This window comes from Pocillopora verrucosa, chromosome 1, assembly GCF_036669915.1.
Source record: "Pocillopora verrucosa isolate sample1 chromosome 1, ASM3666991v2, whole genome shotgun sequence".
NCBI lineage: Eukaryota > Metazoa > Cnidaria > Anthozoa > Scleractinia > Pocilloporidae > Pocillopora > Pocillopora verrucosa.
The window spans coordinates 28,730,889-28,754,536 of NC_089312.1; the positions used below are offsets into that span (position 1 = coordinate 28,730,889).

Here is a 23,648-nt window from a genome sequence, read left to right on the forward strand (position 1 = left end):
TAAACAATGTAACCAAAGTTAAATTCCAACACTTTGCCCAAGTATGGTCAAACACAATAATACTAATTCAACCTAAAAAGTGAGATAATAGAAACTCTACAGCAAAGTTCGTGATATATTAAAAAACAAAACTTGTCAGTACACTTAGTGTAAAGACATTTTTATTTCTCAACTAGATTTTAAAACAGCACTGATACCAGTGAAAAGTTGGTAGGTTAAAGACTAACAAATCTAATGGCTTCATTTGTACAACTTGAAGAAGATCAATCTATTTAACCATTGTTAGACTACATCTGGGCTATACTATACAAGTTTAAGTGCCAAAATACAATTTATTTTACCAAAATATTTTATCTTATCTCAAGTCTAGAAAAGATACAGAGATGGGTCACAAAATGTATCTTGAAACTACCATTCTCCTGCTGTCAGAGTTGTGAACAACAGCTAAAAACCCTTTCCTTACTACCTATCAGCTACTGGCATGAGTACTTAGATATGTTACTGTTCTTTAAGATTACCCATGGTCTGGTGGATATAGATCCTACAGTTGTTCCTATCACTCATTCTACAAGACATACAATCGTCTGCCAATACAGCTGTTACTAAATAGTCTGTACCTTCATGAAAATGCAAGACTTCAATCGTTCAACAGCCATTTATTGTATGAACAATAGGAATCTAGAACACTCTGTCAGATAAGCTTAACCTAAGTATAAAAAATGTAAATGACTTCAAACATGCTTTGATGTGTTATTATTCAACTGCACTCCAAGAGATCTATCTACAGTCCCAGAATTTATAAAACTATCTGCACAAAATGTAATTCATGTCACAGCCTGAAAACAACACCAACTCCATGCTGTTCTTAAATATTAATTATTGATGTAATTGTTTTATTCTTTTAATACTCCTGGGACTACAGTAATTGGCTATCGCTGTTATGGTTGCCTGCCCATTATTGTTATTGTAATTTACCCATGTTCTACATCACATGTAGTGTTGGCAAAGCTAATAAACTAAAATTATAAATTACATTAAAATTAAAATATTTTAATTTTCAATGGATATTTAAATCTTCTTTAACTTTTCTGTAACTTTATCTGAAAACCTTCAGCAACAGAGGATTAAGGGACTAAGTTACAATGTTTGAAGTCTGTACGCTACAATGCATTACAAACCCTTTATGGAATGGTGTTGAAGGAAACTGTAAAGGTAGCTTCCATGCATCAACTTATTTCTTCTTTATGTACTTACAAAGTAATTATAACATAAAAGCGATGAAAGTGCCAAGTAGAAAAATTCCAATGAGTGGGTGAGGTCGTCCAGCAGAAGAAACTGCGAAACAAACAAAAACAATGTCAAAACCAATTCAATCAGCATTGCTTACAAATGAAGGTTTTCAGAGGTGCATTCAAAGATATAACACTGTTAAGGCTGTTGGGACAGCCGAAGTGGTGAGAGATGCCACCCCTTAAACAATGATGGTTCACAAATTCAGTATACTCTGCCTGAAGGTTAAGCTATTGATGCAAGGTAACAGCCCTTTAACTGAAGGTTGTGCTAAGTTCAAAGCAAAAAAAACCTTAGAAGCACAGCCTGCTTACCCTTACACTGCCTGCCATTTCCATGATATCCTTTAATACAGGAGCAACTGTATGATCCCCAGGTATTCCTGCATTTAGCTTTTGCATGACAATCATGGATACCCCCTCTGCACTCATCCACATCATGACACGAAAAACCATCACCATGGAAGCCAGAATTGCAACTGCATGTATAAGAGCCATCGGTGTTTCTGCAATCTGCATTCAAATCACAATGCTGACGACTAAGGCACTCATCTTCATCGTGGCAATTTTTCCCATCACCTTGGTATCCCGCAATGCACTTACAGCTGAAAGAACCAGGGGTATTTGTGCAACTTGCTCTAAAACTGCATTGGGCTGTCCCTTCCTTGCACTCATCAATATCTGCAATTAATTAATTAGTTAATTATCAAACTCATCCAGAGATAGAATAGTAAACGAACAACAACCATAGAATTATCAAGCTCCCACCACAAGACCAGGAGTGTCTAGAAAAGAGTCATAATAGTGAAGGCCATAGGCTAACTATTTATAGTGCTTCAGTTGCTAATTTTATGCTTACCACTGCATGACTGTCCATTTCCACGATACCCGTCATTACATATGCAGCGGTGCGATCCTGGGATGTTTACACACCTGGAGTGAGGGCTGCAAAGATGACTTCTGTCGCTGCACTCATCAACATCTTGACACACATAACCATTGCCGGAAAACCCAGAAAGGCACACGCATTCATGAGAGCCCATAGTGTTTTTGCATTCTGCATTCCTATCACACTTGTGAGTTCCATCAGCACATTCATCAATGTCATGACATGACTGTCCATCCCCTATGAATCCCTGTTGACAAGTGCATGTGTAGGAGCCAATGGTGTTATTGCAAATTGCGTGATCACTACAATTGTTTTTATTGGTATGGCATTCATTAATATCCTGACAGGATCGTCCATCCCCCAGAAATCCTTTGTGACACTCACAACTGTAAGAGCCGACAGTGTTATTGCAGGATGCAAAGACACTGCAATCGAGTGTGTTAGTCTTGCATTCGTCGATGTCCTGACAAGACCATCCATCGCCTTGGAATCCTTCCAGGCAACTGCACATGTAGGAGCCAACAGTGTTATTGCATGATGCATGAACACTACAATTGTGAGCATTAGTTTTGCATTCATTAATGTCGTAACAAGACCGTCCGTTGCCCGCAAATCCATCGAAACAACTGCATTTATAGGAACCTACAATGTTGTCACACACGGCATGGTCGCCACAGTTGTGGATTTTGCTCTGACACTCATCGATATCCTCGCAGGAGGAACCTTTGCCGTGGAATCCTGTCAAACAGCGGCAATCGTACGAGCCAATGGAATTTATACAAAATGCATGCTGACTGCATGTGGAAGAATTTCTTTTACATTCATCAACGTCCTTACACGAGAATCCATCTCCTTGGAAGCCACTATTACAAACACAGTTGAAATGAGTCTTATCTTTTGGATTTGTTTTGCATGTGGCGTTTCCATCACAGTTAGAACAGCAGTTAGAACTTGTCGCTGGTGTTGGTGTATCTGTTAAGTAGAGACGAGACGGATCAAAATTTTTGTACCGAACTTCAAAATTCTAGACGGCTGATGAACTTTTTATACTATTACAACGAATTTTCAGGAGACCCTAGATTAATTATTCAGCGGATTAAATCGAGAGACAAAAGCTTTACATCAGTTCGTGCAAAATGCCTTTCGAAGCATTTTCTTGTTCTCAAGTTCACAGTCGAAAATAAGCTTAAACTGCTGATTTCCATCGCTGTTCTGTTAGTATCTTTAACAAATAAGTTTGGACTTAAGCAAACATCGAAGGAAAGGTCATTGTTGAGACAAAGTATTGGTGAATGAGCTAGTAAACTTCTGTAAGAATGTTGAGCAACTCTCACGCCAATAGTTATATTTTCAGAGATTTAAGCTCGCAAAAATTTTCCAGTGATTTCTGTATTCATTCCTTTTACCCAGCAATTAAAAGATAGTTTCAATACTCACCTTTATCTTCGTGAGATCTCTTAAGCAATGATATCAGTTCAAATGCCCCAACAAAACAAGCAGTCACGACGAACAGAATCAAAAGTCCTGTCTTCCATTTCGACTTAGTCGATCCGTTCATGGCTCTTAAGAAGAAGACCTAATACTTCGATTCTTTCCCTTGATGCGTCTACTATTGCCCTCAATAGTTTTCTAATATGTTGTATTATTATCTCCAAGGAAATATTCAAAAGGGAGTCGAACGTACGAGTGTCGTTATCCAAATGTGAATTACAACCTCAGCATATTTTAGCTCATACGGTTTCTCAGAAATCTGCCAGGGGAACCCCCTAATGCTAATTTTACCAAAGAAGCATCGAATAATTACGTCATTGGTCAAGGGAAATGAATGCAAAGTTATAATTTTGACAGACAATTGCCATTTCATAACTGTTGTTTTCTGTTACAAGTGTTATACCATAACTATTAACAAAAAAAAAATCCACGCGAAAATGGAAAATACTACGGTTTTTCAATGTTGAGCACTATGTTGATCGAAGGATATGACAAGAAATATAGCATAATCAAGACTAAAGCACATATCAGCAAGTGAATTAAACCTAATTATCAAAGGTTAATATAATTCATGGCAGACAATCGTGAGGGATTTATTACATGTTTTTGTGGCTACTCTGCGCTTAGTGATACGTAGTAGTTTCTTAAGTTTATACTTGCTCATGAGAACTAGCCTGACGGCCAAAACGATCTACAGAGTGATTCCCGCACGGTTCATGATCCACGGAAATCTGTTCTTACGGATGGCTCTGTCTACCTCAATGCCTGTACCATTTTCTTTGGTCAGGAACCTTACTTCAGGCTTTTAAGTGAGGCAATTTTTTCTTAAAAGTGATAGCATTAAGCTAAAATTACTGTAGTTTCATTTTAACATTTGGATCATCCAAATGTGCTTAGCAAAGCATTTCCGTCGCTTTTCACGGTCCAAACGTAAGTAAAGGAGAAGTACTGAAATCTATCATTTGACACTGCTCTTAGAAATTTGAAGAAGGATCTACATAAACTGTCTCCCAAATAAGCATCGAATATAGGGTTTACGCCGATACGACAAAAATTTATGAAGAATCACAAAATATGATAAATCTTTCACGAACATGCCCCTACATATATCCCGATCATCCACATCAGCGAATAGCAAACCCGCGAGTTGTTTTGGATACTAAATATGGATTAGAAATGCTTCTCACTCCTTTATGATTAACTAAACTCACCTTCAATTTTGGAGCTTCCAAATATCAGTGCAAGTATGACCACAGTTATTAGGCACGTAACACCAGCAATCCAACATCTGGCTTTTTTCCACCGAAATTCTTTCAGACTTGAAACGTTAAGTTTCGGCCCGGGTTTTTCTTCTTGACATGACATAGTTATTTTCTCAGGTTGTAGATTTTGGCGGTGAACGATAATTATAGAATGAGTATCAAAAATGAATTCGATACCTGTCGCTTTCAAGTGCAATGCAGAGTCATAACTGACTCAGTCTTCTCACCAACGCTTTTCCGATTTCTCGGAATTTAAGTAGGGGAACCCCCTCTCCGAACGAGGTTAACCCTCATTGGTCACTGCATGACAGATGCATGCAATTGACGTAAGAGCAGGGTTAAAATCAAAATGTTATGAAGGAGTTTTAGTGAAATTCCGAATAAGTCAAATATAATTTACGATTTATTGTTTCTTACATAAAAAATCTGATAAACCGTCATCATTACGCCTGGAACATTAAGTTTCGGCCTGCGCTCTACTCTTTAACGTGACCTTTTTATTTTGCTGCTTGAGAAGATGATAAATTAATATTATAAAGTTAGATTTCAGCAAGAAGCTTGACTCTCCCAGTTTCTCTCACCGCTGAGGAGTCCAATTTGGTGCCGTAGAGAAAAACGTGATGTAATACTGGGAGTAGCTTGCGATAGACCAGTATCCCACTCACGAGCTAGAAGTAAACATTGCTTTACGTAGTTGCAACTTTCGATGCAAAGGGCCACTTTCAATGAATAAAGACTCTTCCTCCGCCCGTCCATGATGCAAGCCACTCTTAGATGAATTGGTTTAAGGTCATTCATTTCACAGCAGCAAGATTGATTTGAAAACTTTCTTAGGATGCATCGCTGGACTCGATGTTGAGAATTATAAAAGGCATCACGTATCAACGAAACAGGACCCACTAAGTAAGCGTTTGAATAAAACAATATTTCCAATGTCAAATCCTAACACTTCGCTCAAGTATGGTCAAACACAATAATTTTAATTTAACCGGAAAATTGAGGCGATAGAAACTCTAGAGTAAAGTTTGTGGTGTATTAACAAAACTTAAACAGTGATCGACTCAATGTGCTTCAATTTTGTGTACTGAAATTTTTATTTCTAAACTTGATTATAAAACAGCATTGATAACAGTGCAAAGTTGAAAGGTTACGGAGTAACAGTTTTATTGGCCTCATTTATACAAAATATATTGATTTTCAACGAATATTTAAATAAATCTTCTTTAACTTTCCTGTCATTGTATTTTGAAACCTCCAGTAACAGAGGATTAAGGGACCAAATTATTATGTTCGAGGACCGTACACTCCAATGCATTACAAACCCTTTATGGGATGGTGTTAAAGGAAACTGTAAAGGTAGCTTCCATGCATCAACTTATTTCTTCTTTACGTACTTACAAAGTAATTATAACGCAAAAGCGATAAAAGTGCCAAATAGAAAAATTGCGATGAGTGGCTGGGGCGTCCAGCAGAAGAAGCTGCAAAACAAACGAAAACAATGTCAAAACAAATTCAATCAGCATTGCTTACAATGAAGGTTTTCATAGGTGCATTCAAAGATGTAACACTGTTAACGCTGTTGGGAGAGCATAAGTTGTGGTCATGCCACCCCTCAAACAATAAAATGATGGTTCACAAATTCAGGATACTCCACCAGAAGGTTAACCTATTGATGCAAGGTAATAGCCTTTTAACTGAAGGTCGTGATAAATTCAAAGCAAAAACAAGCTTAGAAGCACAGCTTGCTTACCCTTACACTGCCTGCCATTTCCATGATATCCTTTCTTACAGGAACAACTGTATGATCCCCAGGTATTCGAGCACTGAGCTTTTGCATGACAACAATGAATACCCTCTTTGCACTCATCCACATCAAAACACAAAAAACCATTACCATAGAAGCCGGAATTGCAACTGCATGTATAAGAGCCATCGGTGTTTCTGCAGTCTGCATTCCTGGAACAATGCTGACCACTACTGCATTCGTCTTTATCGTGGCAATTTTTCCCGTCGCCTCGGTATCCCGCAATGCACTTACAGCTAAAAGAACCAGGTGTGTTCGTACAACTTGCTTTCGAACTGCATTCGGCTGTCCCTTCTTTGCACTCGTTGATATCTACGAAGGAATTAAATAAGTTAATTATCCCTCTCATCCAACGATAGAATAGTAAACGAACAGCAACCCTAGAAATATCAAGCTCCCACCACAAGACCGGGAGTGTCTAAAAAAGATTCATAATAGTGAGGGCCATAGGCTACTTATTTATAGCGCTTCAACTGCTAATTTTATGCTCACCGTTGCATGACTGTCCTTTTCCGCGATACCCGTCCTTACATATACAGCTGTGCGATCCTGGGATGTTTACACACCTGGAGTGAAGGCTGCAAAGATGACTTCCGTCGCTGCACTCATCAACATCTTGACACACATAACCATCGCCGGAAAACCCAGAACGACACACGCATTCATGAGAGCCCATAATGTTTTTGCATTCTGCATTCCTATTACACTTGTGAGTTCCATCGCCACATTCATCAATGTCATGACATGACAGTCCGTTCCCTACGAATCCTTGTCGACAAGTGCACTCGTAAGAGCCAATAATGTTAGTGCAAAATGCATGATCACTACAATTGTGTTTATTGGTATGACATTCATCAATATCATCACAGGACCGTCCATCCCCCAGAAATCCTTTGTGACACTTGCAACTGTAAGAGCCGACAGTGTTATTGCAGGATGCATAAACACTGCAATCGTATGTGTAATTCTTGCATTCGTCGATGTCAAGACAAGACCGTCCATCGCCTTGGAATCCTTCGAGGCAACTACACATGTAGGAACCGACGGTATTATTGCAGGATGCATAAACACTACAAGTGTGCTTGTAAGTCTTGCACTCGTCAATGTCATTGCAAGACCGTCCATCGCCTTGGAATCCTACCAGACAACTGCACATGTAGGAGCCGACAGTGTTATTGCAGGATGCCTGAATACTGCAGGTGTGTATGTTAGTCTTGCACTCGTCAATGTCAAGACAAGACCGTCCATCGCCTTGGAATCCTACCAGACAACTGCACATGTAGGAGCCGACAGTGTTATTGCAAGATGCATGAACACTGCATGTATGTGTGTTATTCTTGCATTCGTCGATATCATGACAAGACCGTCCATCGCCTTGGAATCCTTCCAGACAACTGCACATGTAAGAGCTGACGGTGTTATTGCAGGATGCATAAACACTACAAGTGTGTGTGTTAGTCGTGCATTCGTCGATATCATGGCAAGACCGTCCATCGCCTTGGAATCCCTCCAGACAAGTGCACATGTAGGAGCCAACAGTGTTATTGCAGGATGCATGAACGCTGCAATCGTGTGTGTTAGTCTTGCACTCGTTGATATCATGACAAGACTGTCCATCGCCTTGGAATCCTTCCAGACAACTGCACATGTAGGAGCCGACAGTGTTATTGCAGGATGCCTGAATACTGCAGGTGTGTATGTTAGTCTTGCACTCGTCAATGTCAAGACAAGACCGTCCATCGCCTTGGAATCCTACCAGACAACTGCACATGTAGGAGCCGACAGTGTTATTGCAAGATGCATGAACACTGCATGTATGTGTGTTATTCTTGCATTCGTCGATATCATGACAAGACCGTCCATCGCCTTGGAATCCTTCCAGACACTTGCACATGTAAGAGCTGACGGTGTTATTGCAGGATGCATAAACACTACAAGTGTGTGTGTTGGTCTTGCATTCGTCGATATCATGACAAGACCGTCCATCGCCTTGGAATCCTTCCAGACAACTGCACATGTAGGAGCCAACAGTGTTATTACAGGATGCATGAACACTGCAATCGTGTGCGTTAGTCTTGCATTCGTCGATATCATGACAAGACCGTCCATCACCTTGGAATCCTACCAGACAACTGCATATGTAGGAGCCGACAGTGTTATTGCATGATGCATGAAAACTACAGTTGTGAGCATTAGTTTTGCATTCATTAATGTCGTAACAAGACTGTCCTTCTCCCACAAATCCATTCAAACAACTGCATTTATAGGAACCCACAGTGTTGTCACACACTGCATGGTCGCTACAGCTGTGACGGCAGTTAAAACTTGTCGCTAGTGTTGGTGCATCTGTTAAGGAGAGACGAGACGGATCAATATTTTTATACCGAACTTTAAAATTCTGGACGGCTTATGACTTTTTGAATTATCATTATTTCGGTGCATTAGACACTACACAAATAATTCAGCAGATCAAACCCAAAGACAACAGCTTTACATCAGTACGTGCAAATTGCTTATCGAAGCATTTTCTTGTTCTCAAGTTCACCGTCGAAAATAAGCTTAAACTGCTGATATCCGATCCATCGCTGTTCTGTTGGTATGTTTAAGAATTAAGTTTCGACTAAGACAAAGATCGGATGAAAAGTCATTGCTGAAGCAAAGTATTGGTGAATGAGCAAGTTAACTTGTGAAAGAATGTTGAGCAACTCTCACGCTAACAGTTAAATTTCCAGGGATTCATGCTACAGCATTCGCAGAAATGTGCATGTGATTGCTTTATATTGCTGCGTTGAATTCAATCCTTCACTCCTTCACTCAGTGACAAATACTCCGATACTCACCTCCGATTTTGAGAGATTTTTTAGTTCGTGATGTTAGTGCAAATATTAGACCAAAACAAGTAGCCACGATGAACAGAATTAGAAGTCCTGCCTTCCAATTCGACTTGATCGATCCGTCTATGGCTGTTGAGACGAATACTTTATGCTTCGATTCTTTCCCTTGATGTGTCTTATCCATTGGACTCAGTAGTTTACTAATATATGATGTTATTATAACTAAGGAATATTCAAAAAGGAGTCGAACGTACGAGTGTCGCTATCCAGATGTAAATTAAAACCTCAGCATATCTGAGCTCTTTCGGTTTCTCAGAAATCTGCCGGGGAACCCCCTAGTGCTATAAACAATTAGTTATCATATTGGGAATTTACCGAAAATTATTTTTAAGCAAAGAAGCATCGAATAATTACGTTATCGGTCAAGGGAAGTGAATGCAAAATTATAATTCTGACAGACAGCTGCCATTTCATAACTGTTGTTTACTGTTACAGATAATATACTATAACTATTAATGAAAAAAATCCAAGTGAAAAAGGAGAATATAACGCTTTTTTAATATTTGAGCATTGTGCTGATCAAAGGATATGACAAGAAATATGGAATAAACAAGACTAAAACACATATCAAGCAAGTGAATTAAACCTAATTATCTAAGGTTAATATGATTCATGGTAGACAATCGTGAGTGATTTATAGTACATGTTTTTATGGCAACTCGGCGCTTAGAGATACGTAGGAATTTTTTAAGTTTATACTTGCTCGTGAGAACTAGCCTGACGGCCAAAACGATCTACAGAGTGATTCCCGCACGGTCCACGATCCACGGAAATCTGTTCTTACGGATGGCTCTGTCTACCTCCTCAATGTCTGTACCATTTTTTCTGTTCAGGAACCTTACTTCAGGCTTTTAAGTAAGGCATTTTTTTCTTAAAAGTGATAGCATTAAGCTAAAATTACTGTAGTTTCATTTTAACATTTGGGTCATCCAAATGTGCTTAGCAAAGTATTTCCGTCGCTTTTCACGGTCCAAATGTAAGTAAAGAAGAAGTACTGAAATCTATCATTTGACGCTGCTCTAAGAAATTTGAAGAAGGATCTACATAAACTGTCTCCAGAATAAGCATCGAATATAGGGTTTATGCCGATAAGACAAAAATTTAAGATGAATTACAAAATATAATAAATCTTTCACGAACATGCCCCTACATATATCTCGATCATACACATCAGCTAATCGCATACTCGCGAATTGTTTTGGATACTAAATATGGATTAGAAATGCTTCTCACTCCTTTATGATTACAAGGCACGTACCGAAATTCTTTCGGACTTGAAAGGTTAAGTTTCGGCCCGGGTTTTTCTTCTTGACATGACATAGTTATTTTCCCAGGTTGTAGATTTGGCGGCGAACGATAATTATAGAATAGGTATCAAAAATGAATTCGATACCTGTTTCTTTCAAATGCAATGCGGAGTCATAACTAACTCGGTCTTTTCACCGCAAGCACGATTTCTCGGAATTTAAATAGGGGAACCCCCTCTTGGTACAAGTTTAACCCTCACTGGTTACTGCATGACAGATGCATGTAAGTGAAGTAAGAGATAATATGACATATTCGTGGCATCATAAGGCACTTTGCAGAGTTCACACTTACAGGGTTGCAATTAAAATGTTATAAAGGAGTTTTAATGAAATACCGAATAAGTCAAATACAATTTACGATTTATTGTTTCTTGCATAAAAAATCTAATAAACTGTTCATCATTACGCCTGGAACATTAAGTTTCGGCCTGCGCTTTACTCTTTAACGTGACCTTTTAAGATGATAAATGAATATCATATAGTTAGATTTCAGCAAGAAGCTTGACTCTCCCAGTGTCTCTCACCGCCGAGGAGTCCAATCTGGTGCCGTAGAAGAAAACGTGATGTAATACTGGGAGTAGCTTGCGATAGACCAGTATCCCACTCACGAGCTAGGAGTAAACATTATTTTACGTAGTTGCAGCTTTCAATGCAGAAGGCCGCTTTCAATGAATAAAGACTCTTCCTCCGCCCGTCCATGATGCAAGCCACTCTTAGGTGAATTGGTTTAAGGTTATTCATCTCACAGCAGCAAGTTTGATTTGAAAGCTTTCTTAAGATGCATCGCTGGATTCGATGTTTAGCCCTTATCGTGCGGCTCCCGCAATATTTTGGGCGCACGTGTTCGTCCCGGAATATTCCGGGTTTCCGAACATCATTAGGGACCTTAAGCAAACCACGACGGCGACGGCAACGAGGACATGGAAAAAGAAAAGATCTAATTGGCAGAACAATAGCTCAGCACGTACGTTTTAAAACTTTGTACATTTCTTGGCCGCCCCACGCAATACGTTATGCTGAAGTTGAGGTGTGGCGCCGTATGAGACGGTAAACAAGTGTTGCCACTTTTGAAATTCTAATTTAAGGCAGAAATTCATTTTTTAATCGAAGTCTTCCTTAGCGTTGCCTTCCTGACTGCTTAAGGTCCCTATTGTTTTATTGCAAGAATAAAGCCCTTGGTGAACTATTTCTAAAAAACATAGGTTTCGTTTTCTTTGGAGCGTTATTTATTTTTTGTGATTTTTTTTTTCAATTTTGCCTGTGGAGGCCGACTAAAATCACGCCAAAGTAGGCACTTTCACAGAAGCCCCCTTTTATACACAGAGCTTTTTCTTGAAAGGACTAACCCTGTAGATCAAATAATTATACTTCCTTCGAAGACTGGTGGTGTCAAATTTTAATAAGACGTAAACATGAATTTTTGACCAATTTTTTGAAGTTGTGCCCTTTTAGGAATGATTATAACAGCCCAATTTTGGCTGAATTCAGGGACAAAAAAAACATATTGGTACATCGCTTTGCTCCACGAAACTACACCCCAGGAAAACATAATCAATTCGACGAAACATTGGTCGAAAAAAAACTGGGGTAAATTAAACAGCGAGTTTTTAGAGCGTTTTCAAAACAGGTCACTTTTGAGCGATCTTTTGACCTTTCATATCGATCGGAAATTCTAACACGAGCTTTGAATTTGAAAATTTGAATTTGGAATCAAGTATTAGCCACGGAGGACAACTTGAAAAGTAAAATTAGCAATTTTACCCAGTTTCGTCAGTAGGCAATTCGTGTTTGTTTACCACGAAATCATAATTTCAAAGTATGTTTACAACACAGACACGGCATAACTACGAGTTTATGAATTGTTTAACAAATATTCTAACCTTTGAGATGTTTCCCTGCCTAATGGTCCACAGGCAGCATATTCAATGCAGATTGCCGAACGCCTCACGCCAATGAATAGGTTAAACTTTTTCCTTTATTTTTTGGACGTGAGGGCGTTATATCTAAATTACTCAACGATCACGTAAATTGAGAAGAGAGCCGTGTTCTAAAGAGGCTGCGAAGATTTCCTTTTCTTAACCTTACATAGTCTATTTACTGAGCATAAAGCGAAGTTTGACGGAGTAAGATAAGACAACCGGAACGGCGCTTTTGAATGGCAGCGTGCGAGTATGGGCAGATTGTTGGGGGAACATGCGGTTCAAGTGTCGACAATTCTGGCGATGTGAAAATTGTAATTCTTACCAAGTGTACTAAATCCATGCAAGGGCACTTGCGTTATTTCAACATTCGGGACACTACGTCAGACTCTGATGCAACGTTATTATTGGCGCGGGCAGGTATGTAGTAACAGTATGTATGTATTTCCAACATAAACTGGTCGCCTCGCTACACTTTCACAATTGAGAAAGTCGGTATAGCGTGGAAATTTTAATTTTCGGTATCTCGTTCATATATATCAAGCACCGTTGAAGATCAATAAGTTTACCTTTAAAGTCCTTTTTTTGTTAAGTCAAAGTTTGCACATCGTCTAGGTGTAAATGAACATAACGCTGAACCGCAATTTTAGAACCAAAACTCTTCCATAGCTTGACCCTAACATTTTAATTAAATGAACTCAATTAAATTTAATTTAAGTTATTGCATTTCGTGAATGTATCGAAAACATCGCCGTGTTTTTCATTGTTTACTGCCCTTTTTCAGTGTTCACCTGACAACGTTTAAGCGTATCCAGAACTATATTCCAGGGCTCACACAGTACCGGTTTAAAGTGGCGAGACAGCACTCTCTTCAATATGGGCATGGTACTTTACTACCCCGGCCAAGAAGCCTGAGGATGCAAGTGGAAGATAAACAGCTAGATCACTTTTTGTCCTGCATAACTAGCCCGCACGTGATCCAGGATGTTCCCTTTGGGCAGCGATACCTCCACCTTTCTTCAGGCAAGATTCTAGAGACTCCAAATGTCATAAGGACAATTATTCCTAACAAGCTATTAAAGCAATACCAAGCTTATTGTGAGGAAACAGAATTTACCCCATTCAGCCCAGCGACAATGTTAAGAGTCCTGTCTGCCTGTGCGGCTTCAGTGAGAACGTCCGTACAAGGGCTCGATTACATTGCTTCAGATGGTGCAAAGGGTTTCGAAGATCTGTGTGGAATGGTGAAGAAGTCGGCACGATTTAATGAAGCACAAAAAAAGTACCTAGAGGAAAAATTCAACATTGAGCAGCGAACAGGTCACAAACAAAACCCTGAGCATGTGGTGAAAGATATGCGTTTTGCGAAAAAAAAAGATAGTTCGAGGCTGTTCTCGAGCGAAGAGTTTCTAACCACACAGCAGATGCAGTCTTTTTTTTCAAGATTGGCATCTAAACTGCGTCACGCTGTGGAGGTTGGCAATTCAGATATCAAAGCGGCACAGGAGGAACAAGAATACCACGAAAATCGTCAGGCTATGCTGGATCAAGTCCAGTTACAACACCCTATTGCGTACGACAGCCTGAACCTGTGCAAGTTGAATAAAAAAGGCCGCATGAAAGCACTCAGCTTAGCGATGCTAAAGAGTATCGCGACTTTTTTGGCGTGTCTACAGACGGATTTCACCCAAGACGCAAAGCGTACCTCTCCGCGTTAAGAGATCTTGTAAAAGGGTGTAGTGGTTGTGACACCCCAGTCTAACTACTCACCTGAGACAGTTGCCGCATTCCTATCCATTGTTTTGTCTTAAGTTTAATTTCCTGCTTATAATTTTTTTAACACTTTTTACTTGTTTGTGATGTAAGAAATATATGTGCCCTTTTTGACTAAATATTTAACTTGATAGATCACAAGAGAGAAAAATGGTTGACACAATTTAGAATTAGCGTATACTATTCGCAATGGTATCACAGTTTCGTGAATTGTAATGAGGACTGAAAGGAGCCCATTACTTAAAAGTAATGGGCTCCTGGGACTGATAAGTTGTATGTAGGTAACAAAGGCACCGTCAGAAATCAGTAGTGGCGTCGTTCGATAGATGTTGTGGTTCACTTAGTTTGTAAAATTATTTAAAATTGCTTTAGCAGTTCTTTTCAATCTAATATTCAGTACAATGTTGCCTTGTGCCGTTTGTCATATAAAGGTAGTCCATTCTTAAAGCGACAGTTAAGTGTCAAACAAAACACGGTATTTAATTAAAAGGACTTATGCGCTGCTAACCTTTTCAAGTGCCTACTTTAGCGTGATTAGAAATTCACCAAAAATAAATAAAGCTCCAAGGAAAACGAAACTTATATTTTTAGAAATAGTTTACCAAGGGCTTTATTCTGGCAAAATTTGGGGAAATCGGATTTTTCTATTTTGTATACTCTTAGTCGCTCCTTACAGCAAACCGTTCTTAAGCATCCGACAGAGTTCCGAAGATCCGAGTAGAATAAAATAACTAATTAGCATGGAATATACTTTGTCACACGGTAACACGGCTGTGACTTAAAGTGGGACGGGGAGTTGGAGACTGGGACGTGGAACTCGGGGACGTAGGACTTGGAACTCGGGACTTGAGACTCGAGGACGTGGGACGTGGGACGTGGGACGTGGGACGTGGGACGTGGGACGTGGGACGTGGGACGTGGGACGTGGGACGCGGGACGTGGGACGTGGGACGTGGGACGTGGGACGTAGGACTCGGGACTTGAGACTCGGGGACTTGGGACTCGAAGCGATGGAACTCGAAGACGTGGGACTCGAAGAAGTGGAACTCGGAGACGTGGGACTCGGGGTCTCGCGGACGCGCGGGGACTCGTGGACGTGATAAACAAACAACACCTGATATTTGCGCTGAATTTGTAGAGTGTAATTTTCGGTAGTCTTGAGAAAGCTATTGTATGCTGGAGAGCTTGTTAGTAGTAGCCGATGGTTTTCAGCGTCCATGGTTCGGCCGGACATGTTTGCTTGCTTATCTGACCGTGAGAACTCTGGGAACGGAAAATTTTCAACGCTGGGGGTCTTGAAACTGTTAAAAACATCGTGGGCATGGCAGCCATGGAGGACTTTCCTGGTAAGTAGCTATGTTTTCTTCTCGATCCTGTAACATCCGTGCCTTGCCCCTGCTAAAAAAGAATAAGGAAGAAAATACAATTACTTACCAAGAAAGTCATCCATGGCTGCCCACGATGTTTAAAACCCCCTGCGTAGAAACCATTCTTTACCCAGAATTCTTACGGTCAAACAGGCAAGCAAAAATATCCGGCCGAACCATAGACGCTAGAAATTATCGGCCACTACTGACAAGCTCTCCAGCATATTTCAACTTTCTCGAGACCACCGAAAATTATACTTTACAAATTCAGCGCAAAAATCGGGTTTGTTTATCACGAGTCTCCACGCGTCCCCGAGTCCCCGCGTCCCACGTGTCCGAGTCCCACGTGCCCGAGTCCCACGTCTCCGAGTCCCACGTCTCCGAGTCTCACGTGCCCGAGTCTCACGTGCCCGAGTCTCACGTGCCCGAGTCTCACGTGCCCGAGTCTCACGTGCCCGAGTCTCACGTGCCCGAGTCTCACGTGCCCGAGTCCCAGTCCCCACATCCCCATCCTACCTTTGGTCACAACCCGGAAACACTGATAAACAAAGATGGGTGCCAATATTGTATTTGTTGATGAAGGAACTATCGATGAAGTTTTCGGCGGTGAGGATAACGATTTAGATGAAAACATGGATAAAGAAAGAACACGACAGGGATATACTACTCGCACGCACTCAGAATTCCACGGTTTCAGAACATGCTAACGGAACCGGACACAAGCCGCTGTGGAACGAAAAAAAGTTTATTGACCGAGACAACCATTGGTACACATGGAAAGTGAAAGAGGCAATTCACATAAGACTTAACCCTAACAACATAAACAGGGACAACGGAGCCGAAATACCGGAAGCGTGGATGCCGACAATTAGAAAACATCAAAGCCAGCGACTTTGTCGTGAGACAACAGAACAAATTTATATCATCATTTTTTTCACTTGTGTCATAGTGATAAATTCCTCAAGGACAGGGGGGGGTTAAACCAGCTTGGCACTATATACAGTGTTGTCACTGGGAACTTTTCAGGTGCCTGGAAGCCAGGAAAAAATATTCGCATTGATGAGGGAATGATTCCTTTCAGAGGAAAAGTCCACTTCAAAGTGTACGATTTAGACAAGCCAAATAAGCATGGTGTTAAGTCATACCAGTTGTGTGACTCAAGTAATGGGTATTGTTGTATGTTTGAAATTTACACTGGTGTAATTGGTCCACCCAGTGCTAAAGGTAAAACATGTGACTTGGTCATGAGGCTCATGCAACCTTATTTGAATGTGGGTAGGTGTTTGTTTGTTGACAACTACTACACATTACCTACTTTATTTGCTGAGCTCTGTAGGCAGAACACTGCGGCCTGTGGAACATCCCACTACAGGAAAGGTATCCCCCAGGAATTTACAAGGGCACAAGTGAAAAAAAAATGGTAACACGTTTGTTATGAATAATGGAACTTTGCTGGCAGTTAAATTAAAGGGCCGCAGAGTTTTCCAGATGCTGTCATCAGTTCATTCCGTAGTGGATGTAGAATTAGGCCAAAATCACCCTGGAACTGGCCACCCAATCACTAAACCTGAGATTATTCATGACTACAACAAGTTCATGGGGGCAGTTGACAGGTGTGATCAGATGGTGGCCTATTCTTGCTTCCACCATGAGGTGGTGGAAGAAAAAGTTCTTCCACCTTTTTTTCTTGATCCTGAATGCTTATATTCTCTACAAGCAAAGAGCCTGGTCACCTGTGTTGCAAAGGACCTTTCAAAGGGAGCTCTTGAAGGAGCTTGTTAGGAATTCTGGCATCTCCCATTCTCTTTAAGTTGGAGGTCACTTCCCAGAGAAAATACTGGGCATTGGGAAGAAGTTCATCATCACCTGGGCATATGTGGTTTGCTTTCCTGCCCTAAAGAAGATCCTAAAAAGGACAGGAGATAAAAGGTGGAGGTCAGGAGAAGAGTCTAGCTTTCAGTGCAGTGTCTGCAAAGTAGCCCTCTGTATGCAAGACTGCTTCCAGTTGTACCACACTGTTCAGGTATGTTGCTGCCTACATTCAAAGACATGATGCTAATAATGACAATGTGGATGCTGAAACTAATTCATTAACTATAACCATTATTGATTAATCATAACCATTATTCATCTTTTGTTTGGTTTTGTTAGGTTTTGAATTCAATTCAAACACAGAAATAGATAAAGTTACAACATAGACCCATATGACTGAGCTGACTGTTTTGAACTACTTCAAAACCAAACAATGTATATAAACTCGTAATTTTGATTATGTGTTGACTTGACAAATATGCAGTCTTGCTACTGTATTGAGAAAAAAAAAATGCTGTCATGTAGAAGTGCATTATGAAGAATAAAGTCAGTAAGTCAGTAAGGATTGTAACCTGAACCTCAAAGTCAGTATGCTAAGGGGTAAATTATAAAAGGCATCACATATTTATATTAACAAAACTGGACCCACTAAGATAGCATTTGAATAAAACAAAACCAATGTCAAACTCTAACACTTTGCTCAAGTATGGTCAAACACAATAATACTATATAATAATAATATAATATATAATTTAGTCCAAAAAATGAGATGATAGAAACTCTGCAATAAAATTTATGGTATATTAAAAAACAAAACTTGTCAGCACACTAGTGTGCTGACATTTTTATTTCTCAACTAGATTTTAAAACAGGACTGATACCAGTGCAAAGTTGGTAAGTTAGAAACTAACAGTTTTATTGGCTTAATTTATACAAAATGTAGAAGATCAATCTATTTAACTATCATTAGACCACATCTGGGCTATTCTACACAAGTTTGGGTACCACAATCTATTTATCTTATCTCAAATCTAGAAAAGATACAGAGACAGGCTACAAAATATATCTTGACACGACCATTCTCGTGCAGTCAGAGTTATGAACAATGGCTAAAAACCCTTTCCTTACTACCTATCAGGTACTGGCATGAGTACTTAGATATTTTACTGTTCTTTAAGATTACCCATGGTCTGGTGGATATAGACCCTACAATTGTTCCTATTGCTCATTCTAAAAGACACACATGATCATCTGCCAATACAGCTGTTACCAAATACTCTGAACCTAAATGCAAGACTTCAACCTTTCTACAGTCATTTATTGTACAAATAATAAGAATGTGGAACACACTTTCAGGCAAGCTAATCTAAGTATTAACAATGTAAATGACTTCAAACATGCTTTGATATGTTATTATTCAACTGCACTCCAAGAGATCTATGACATTGACAATGCCAGGACTCATAAAACTACCTGTGCAATATTTAATTCATATGGCAGCCTGAAAACAACTCCATGCTGTTCTTAATTATCAATTATCGTTTTACTATTTTAATACTTCTGGGACCACAGTAATTGGCTATCACTGTTATGATTGCCTGCCCATTATTGTTATTGTAATTTACCCATGTTCTACATTGTATGTATTGTTAATACATACAAGCTAATTATATTAATTTTCAATGAATATTTAAATCTTCTTTAACTTTACTGTCATTGTATTTGGAAACCTTTAGAAACAAAGGATTAAGGACCAAGTTATTATTTTCAAGGTCAGCATGCTGAAATGCATTACAAACCCTTTATGGGATGGTGTTGAAGGAAACTGTAAGTAGCTTCCATGCATCAACTCCCATGCATCAACTTCCATGCATCAACTCCCATGCATCAACTTCCATGCATCAACTTCCATGCAACAACTTATTTCTTCTACTAACAAAGTAATAATAACATAAAAGCGATGAAAGTGCCAAATAGAAAAATTCCAATGAGTGGGTGGGGCCGTCCAGCAGAAGAAGCTGCAAAACAAACAAAAACAATGTCAAAACAGATTCAATCAGCATTGCTTGCAAATGAAGGTTTTCATAAGTGCATTCAAAGATGTAACACTGTTAAGGCTGTTGGGTGAGCTCAAGTGGGGGGCATGCCACCCCTTAAACAATTAAATGATGGTTCACAAATTCAGTACACTCCGCCTGAAGGTTTAGCTATTGATGCAAGGTGATAGCCATTTAACTGAAGGTTGTGATAAATTCAAAGCAAAAAAAACTTAGAAGCACAGCCTGCTTACCCTTACACTGCCTGCCATTTCCATGATATCCTTTGTTACAGGAACAACTGTATGATCCCCAGTTATTCATGCATTGAGCTTTTGCGTGACAGCCATGGTTACCCTCTTTGCACTCATCCACATCAAAACACGAAAAACCATCACCATGGAAGCCAGAATTGCAACTGCATCTATAAGAGCCATCAGTGTTTCTGCAATCTGCATTCCAGGCACAAGGCCAACCACTACTGCACTCGTCTTCATCGTGGCAAATTTTCCCGTTGCCTTGGTATCCCGTAATACATTTACAGCTGAAAGAACCAGGCGTGTTCATGCAACTTTCTTTCGAACTGCATTGGGCTGTCCCTTCCTTGCACTCGTTGATATCTACGAAGGAATTAAATAAGTTAATTATTCCTCTCATCCAGCGATAAAATAGTAAACGAACAGCAATAATAGAAATATCAAGCTCCCACCACAAGACCAGGAGTGTCTAGAAAAGAGCCATTATGGTGAAGGCCATTGGCTACCTATTTATAGCGCTTCAACTGCTAATTTTATGCTCACCGTTGCATGACTGTCCATTTCCACGATAGCCGTTGTTACATATGCAGCTGTGCGACCCTGGGATATTTACACACTTGGAGTGAGGGCTGCAAAGATGACTTCCGTCGCTGCATTCATCAACATCTTGACACACATAACCATCGCCGGAAAACCCAGAACGACACACGCATTCATGAGAGCCTATTATGTTTTTGCATTCTGCATTTCTATCACACTTGTGAGTTCCATCGCCACATTCGTCAATGTCATCACACGACAGTCCGTCCCCTACGAATCCCCGTCGACAAATGCACTCGTAAGAGCCGATTGTGTTATTGCAAAATGCATGATCACTACACTTGTGTTTATCGGTATGGCATTCATTAATATCATGACAGGATTGTCCATCCCCCATGAATCCTTTGTGACACGTACAAATATAAGAGCCGACAGTGTTATTGCAGGATGCATAAACACTACAGTTGTGTTTATTGGTACTGCACTCATTAATGTCAAGACAAGACCGTCCATCACCTTGGAATCCTTCCAGGCAACTGCACATGTAGGAGCCGACAGTGTTATTGCAGGATGCATGAACACTACAGGCATGTGAGTTAGTCTTACATTCATCAATATCATGACAAGACCGTCCATCACCTTGGAATCCTTCCAGACAACTGCACTTGTAGGAGCCGACAGTGTTATTGCAGGATGCATAAACGCTACAGGCGTGTGTGTTACTCTTGCATTCATCGATATCATGACAAGACCTTCCATCACCTTGGAATCCTTCCAGACAACTGCACTTGTAGGAGCCAACAGTGTTATTGCAGGATGCGTGAACACTACAGGTGTGTGTGTTACTCTTGCATTCATCAATATCATTACAAGACCGTCCATCACCTTGGAATCCTTCCAGACAATTGCACGTGTAGGAGCCTTGAGTGTTATTACAGGATGCATAAACACTACAATCGTGTGTGTTAGTCTTACATTCATCGATGTCATGACAAGACCGTCCATCACCTTGGAATCCTTGAAGACAGTTGCACTTGTAGGAGCCGACAGTGTTATTGCAGGATGCATGAACACTACAGGAGTGTGAGTTAGTCTTACATTCATCAATATCATGACAAGACCGTCCATCACCTTGGAATCCTTCCAGACAACTGCACTTGTAGGAGCCGACAGTGTTATTGCAGGATGCATAACCGCTACAGGCGTGTGTGTTACTCTTGCATTCATCAATATCATGACAAGACCTTCCATCACCTTGGAATCCTTCCAGACAACTGCACATGTAGGAGCCTTGAGTGTTATTACAGGATGCATGAACACTACAAGCGTGTCTGTTAGTATTGCATTCGTCGATGTCATGACAAGACTGTCCATCACCTTGGAATCCCTCCAGACAACTGCACATGTAGGAGCCGACAGCGTTATTACATGATGCATGAACACTACAGTTGTGAGCATTAGTTTTGCATTCATTAATGTCGTAACAAGACCGTCCGTTGCCCGCAAATCCGTCGAAACAACTGCATTTATAGGAACCTACAGTGTTGTCACACACTGCATGGTCGCTACAGCTGTGCATTTTGCTCTGACACTCATCGATATCCTCGCAGGAGTAACCGTTGCCTTGGAATCCTGTCAAACAGCGGCAATCGTACGAGCCGATGGAATTTACACAAAACGCATGCTGACTGCATGTGGCAGAATTTCTTTTACATTCATCAACGTCCTTACACGAGAATCCATCTCCTTGGAAGCCATTATTACAAACACAGTTGAAATGAGTCTTATCTTTCGGATTTGTTTTGCATGTAGCGTTTCCATCACAAAATGGCTTTTGACGGCAGTTAAAACTTGTCGCTAGTGTTGGTGCATCTGTTAAGGAGAGATGAGAGGGATAAAAATTTTTCTACCGAACTTTAAAATTCTAGACGGCTGATGAACTTTCTTTATAATTTCAACGAATTTTCAGGAGACCCTACATCAATTATTCAGCAGATCAAACCGAGAGTCAAAAGCTTTACATCAGTTCGTGCAAAATGCCTATCGAAGCATTTTCTCGTTCTCAAGTTCACAGTCGAAAATAAGTTTAAACTGCTGATATCCATCGCTGTTCTGTTAGTATCTTTAACAAATAAGTTTAGACTTAGGCAAACATCGGAGAAAAGGTCGTTGCTGAAACTAGTTATTGATGAATGAGCTGGTTAACTTGTGTAAGAAAGTTGAGCAACTCTCACGCCAACAGTTGTATTTTCAGAGATTTATACTCGCAAAAATTTTCCTGTGATTTCTGTATTCAATCCTTTTACCCAGCAATAAAAAGATAGTTTCAATACTCACCTTTATCTTCGAGAGATCTTTTATGCAATGATATCAGTTCAAATACCACAACAATACAAGCAATCGCGATCAACAGAATCACAAGTCCTGTCATCCATTTCGACTTGGTCGATCCGTTCATGGCTGTTAAGAAGAAGCCCTAATGCTTCGCTTCTTTCCCTTGATGAGTCTACTTTTGCCCCTAATAATTTACTAATATGATGTACTATTATCTCCAAGGAAATATTCAAAAGGGAGTCGAACGTACGAGTTTCGCTATCCAAATGTGAATCACGACCTCAGAATATTTTTGCTCTTTCGGTTTCTCAGAAATCTGCCGGGGGAACCCCCTAATGCTACTACGTATTAACCTCTCATTGGTTATTGAGCTGACCGATATAAACAATTTCGTATCATACTGGGAATTTTACCGAAAATTTTTTTTAGCAAGTTAGCATCGAATAATTACGTCATTGGTCAGGGAAATGAATGCAAAATTATAATTTTGACAGACAGTTGCCATTTCATAACTTTTGTTTACTGTTACAGGTATTACACTACAACTATTAATGAAAAGATCCACCCAAAAATAGAAATATAATGTTTGAGCATTGTGTTGATCGAAGATATGACAAGAAATATAGAATAAACAAGACTAAAGCGCATATCAAGCAAGTGAATTAAACCTAATT

The 23,648-nt window shown here is 40.0% G+C and overlaps 1 protein-coding gene and 2 pseudogenes across 1 annotated transcript; 1 reads left to right on the forward strand and 2 right to left on the reverse strand.

The window, feature by feature from the left end:
• Nucleotides 1-116: 116 nt before the first annotated feature.
• Nucleotides 117-9,864, reverse strand: LOC131780854 (fibrillin-2-like; annotated as a pseudogene).
• Nucleotides 9,865-16,547: 6,683 nt separating this feature from the next.
• LOC131780853 (piggyBac transposable element-derived protein 4-like) lies at nt 16,548-18,698 on the forward strand (annotated as a pseudogene).
• A 4-nt stretch (nt 18,699-18,702) lies between these two features.
• On the reverse strand, nt 18,703-23,394 carry LOC131780864 (fibrillin-1-like). The gene is made up of 4 exons (XM_059097454.2): nt 22,978-23,394; nt 20,644-22,512; nt 20,098-20,463; nt 18,703-19,825 (listed from the first exon to the last, which is right to left on the reverse strand). Exons 1-4 carry the CDS (start codon nt 23,096-23,098, stop codon nt 19,740-19,742), a joined length of 2,442 nt encoding a protein of 813 aa, XP_058953437.2. The 5' UTR covers nt 23,099-23,394; the 3' UTR covers nt 18,703-19,739.
• Between the last annotated feature and the right edge of the window lie 254 nt (nt 23,395-23,648).

Bases quoted from the DNA above. Each gene is read 5' to 3' on its own strand.
- LOC131780864 (XM_059097454.2), bottom strand. From the start codon at position 23,098: ATGAACGGATCGACCAAGTCGAAATGGATGACAGGACTTGTGATTCTG. The intron at 22,513-22,977 runs GTGAGTATTGAA...TCTCCTTAACAG, and splicing joins AAGATCTCTCGAAGATAAAG to ATGCACCAACACTAGCGACA. The intron at 19,826-20,097 runs GTAAGCAGGCTG...TTTGTTTTGCAG, and splicing joins AAATGGCAGGCAGTGTAAGG to CTTCTTCTGCTGGACGGCCC.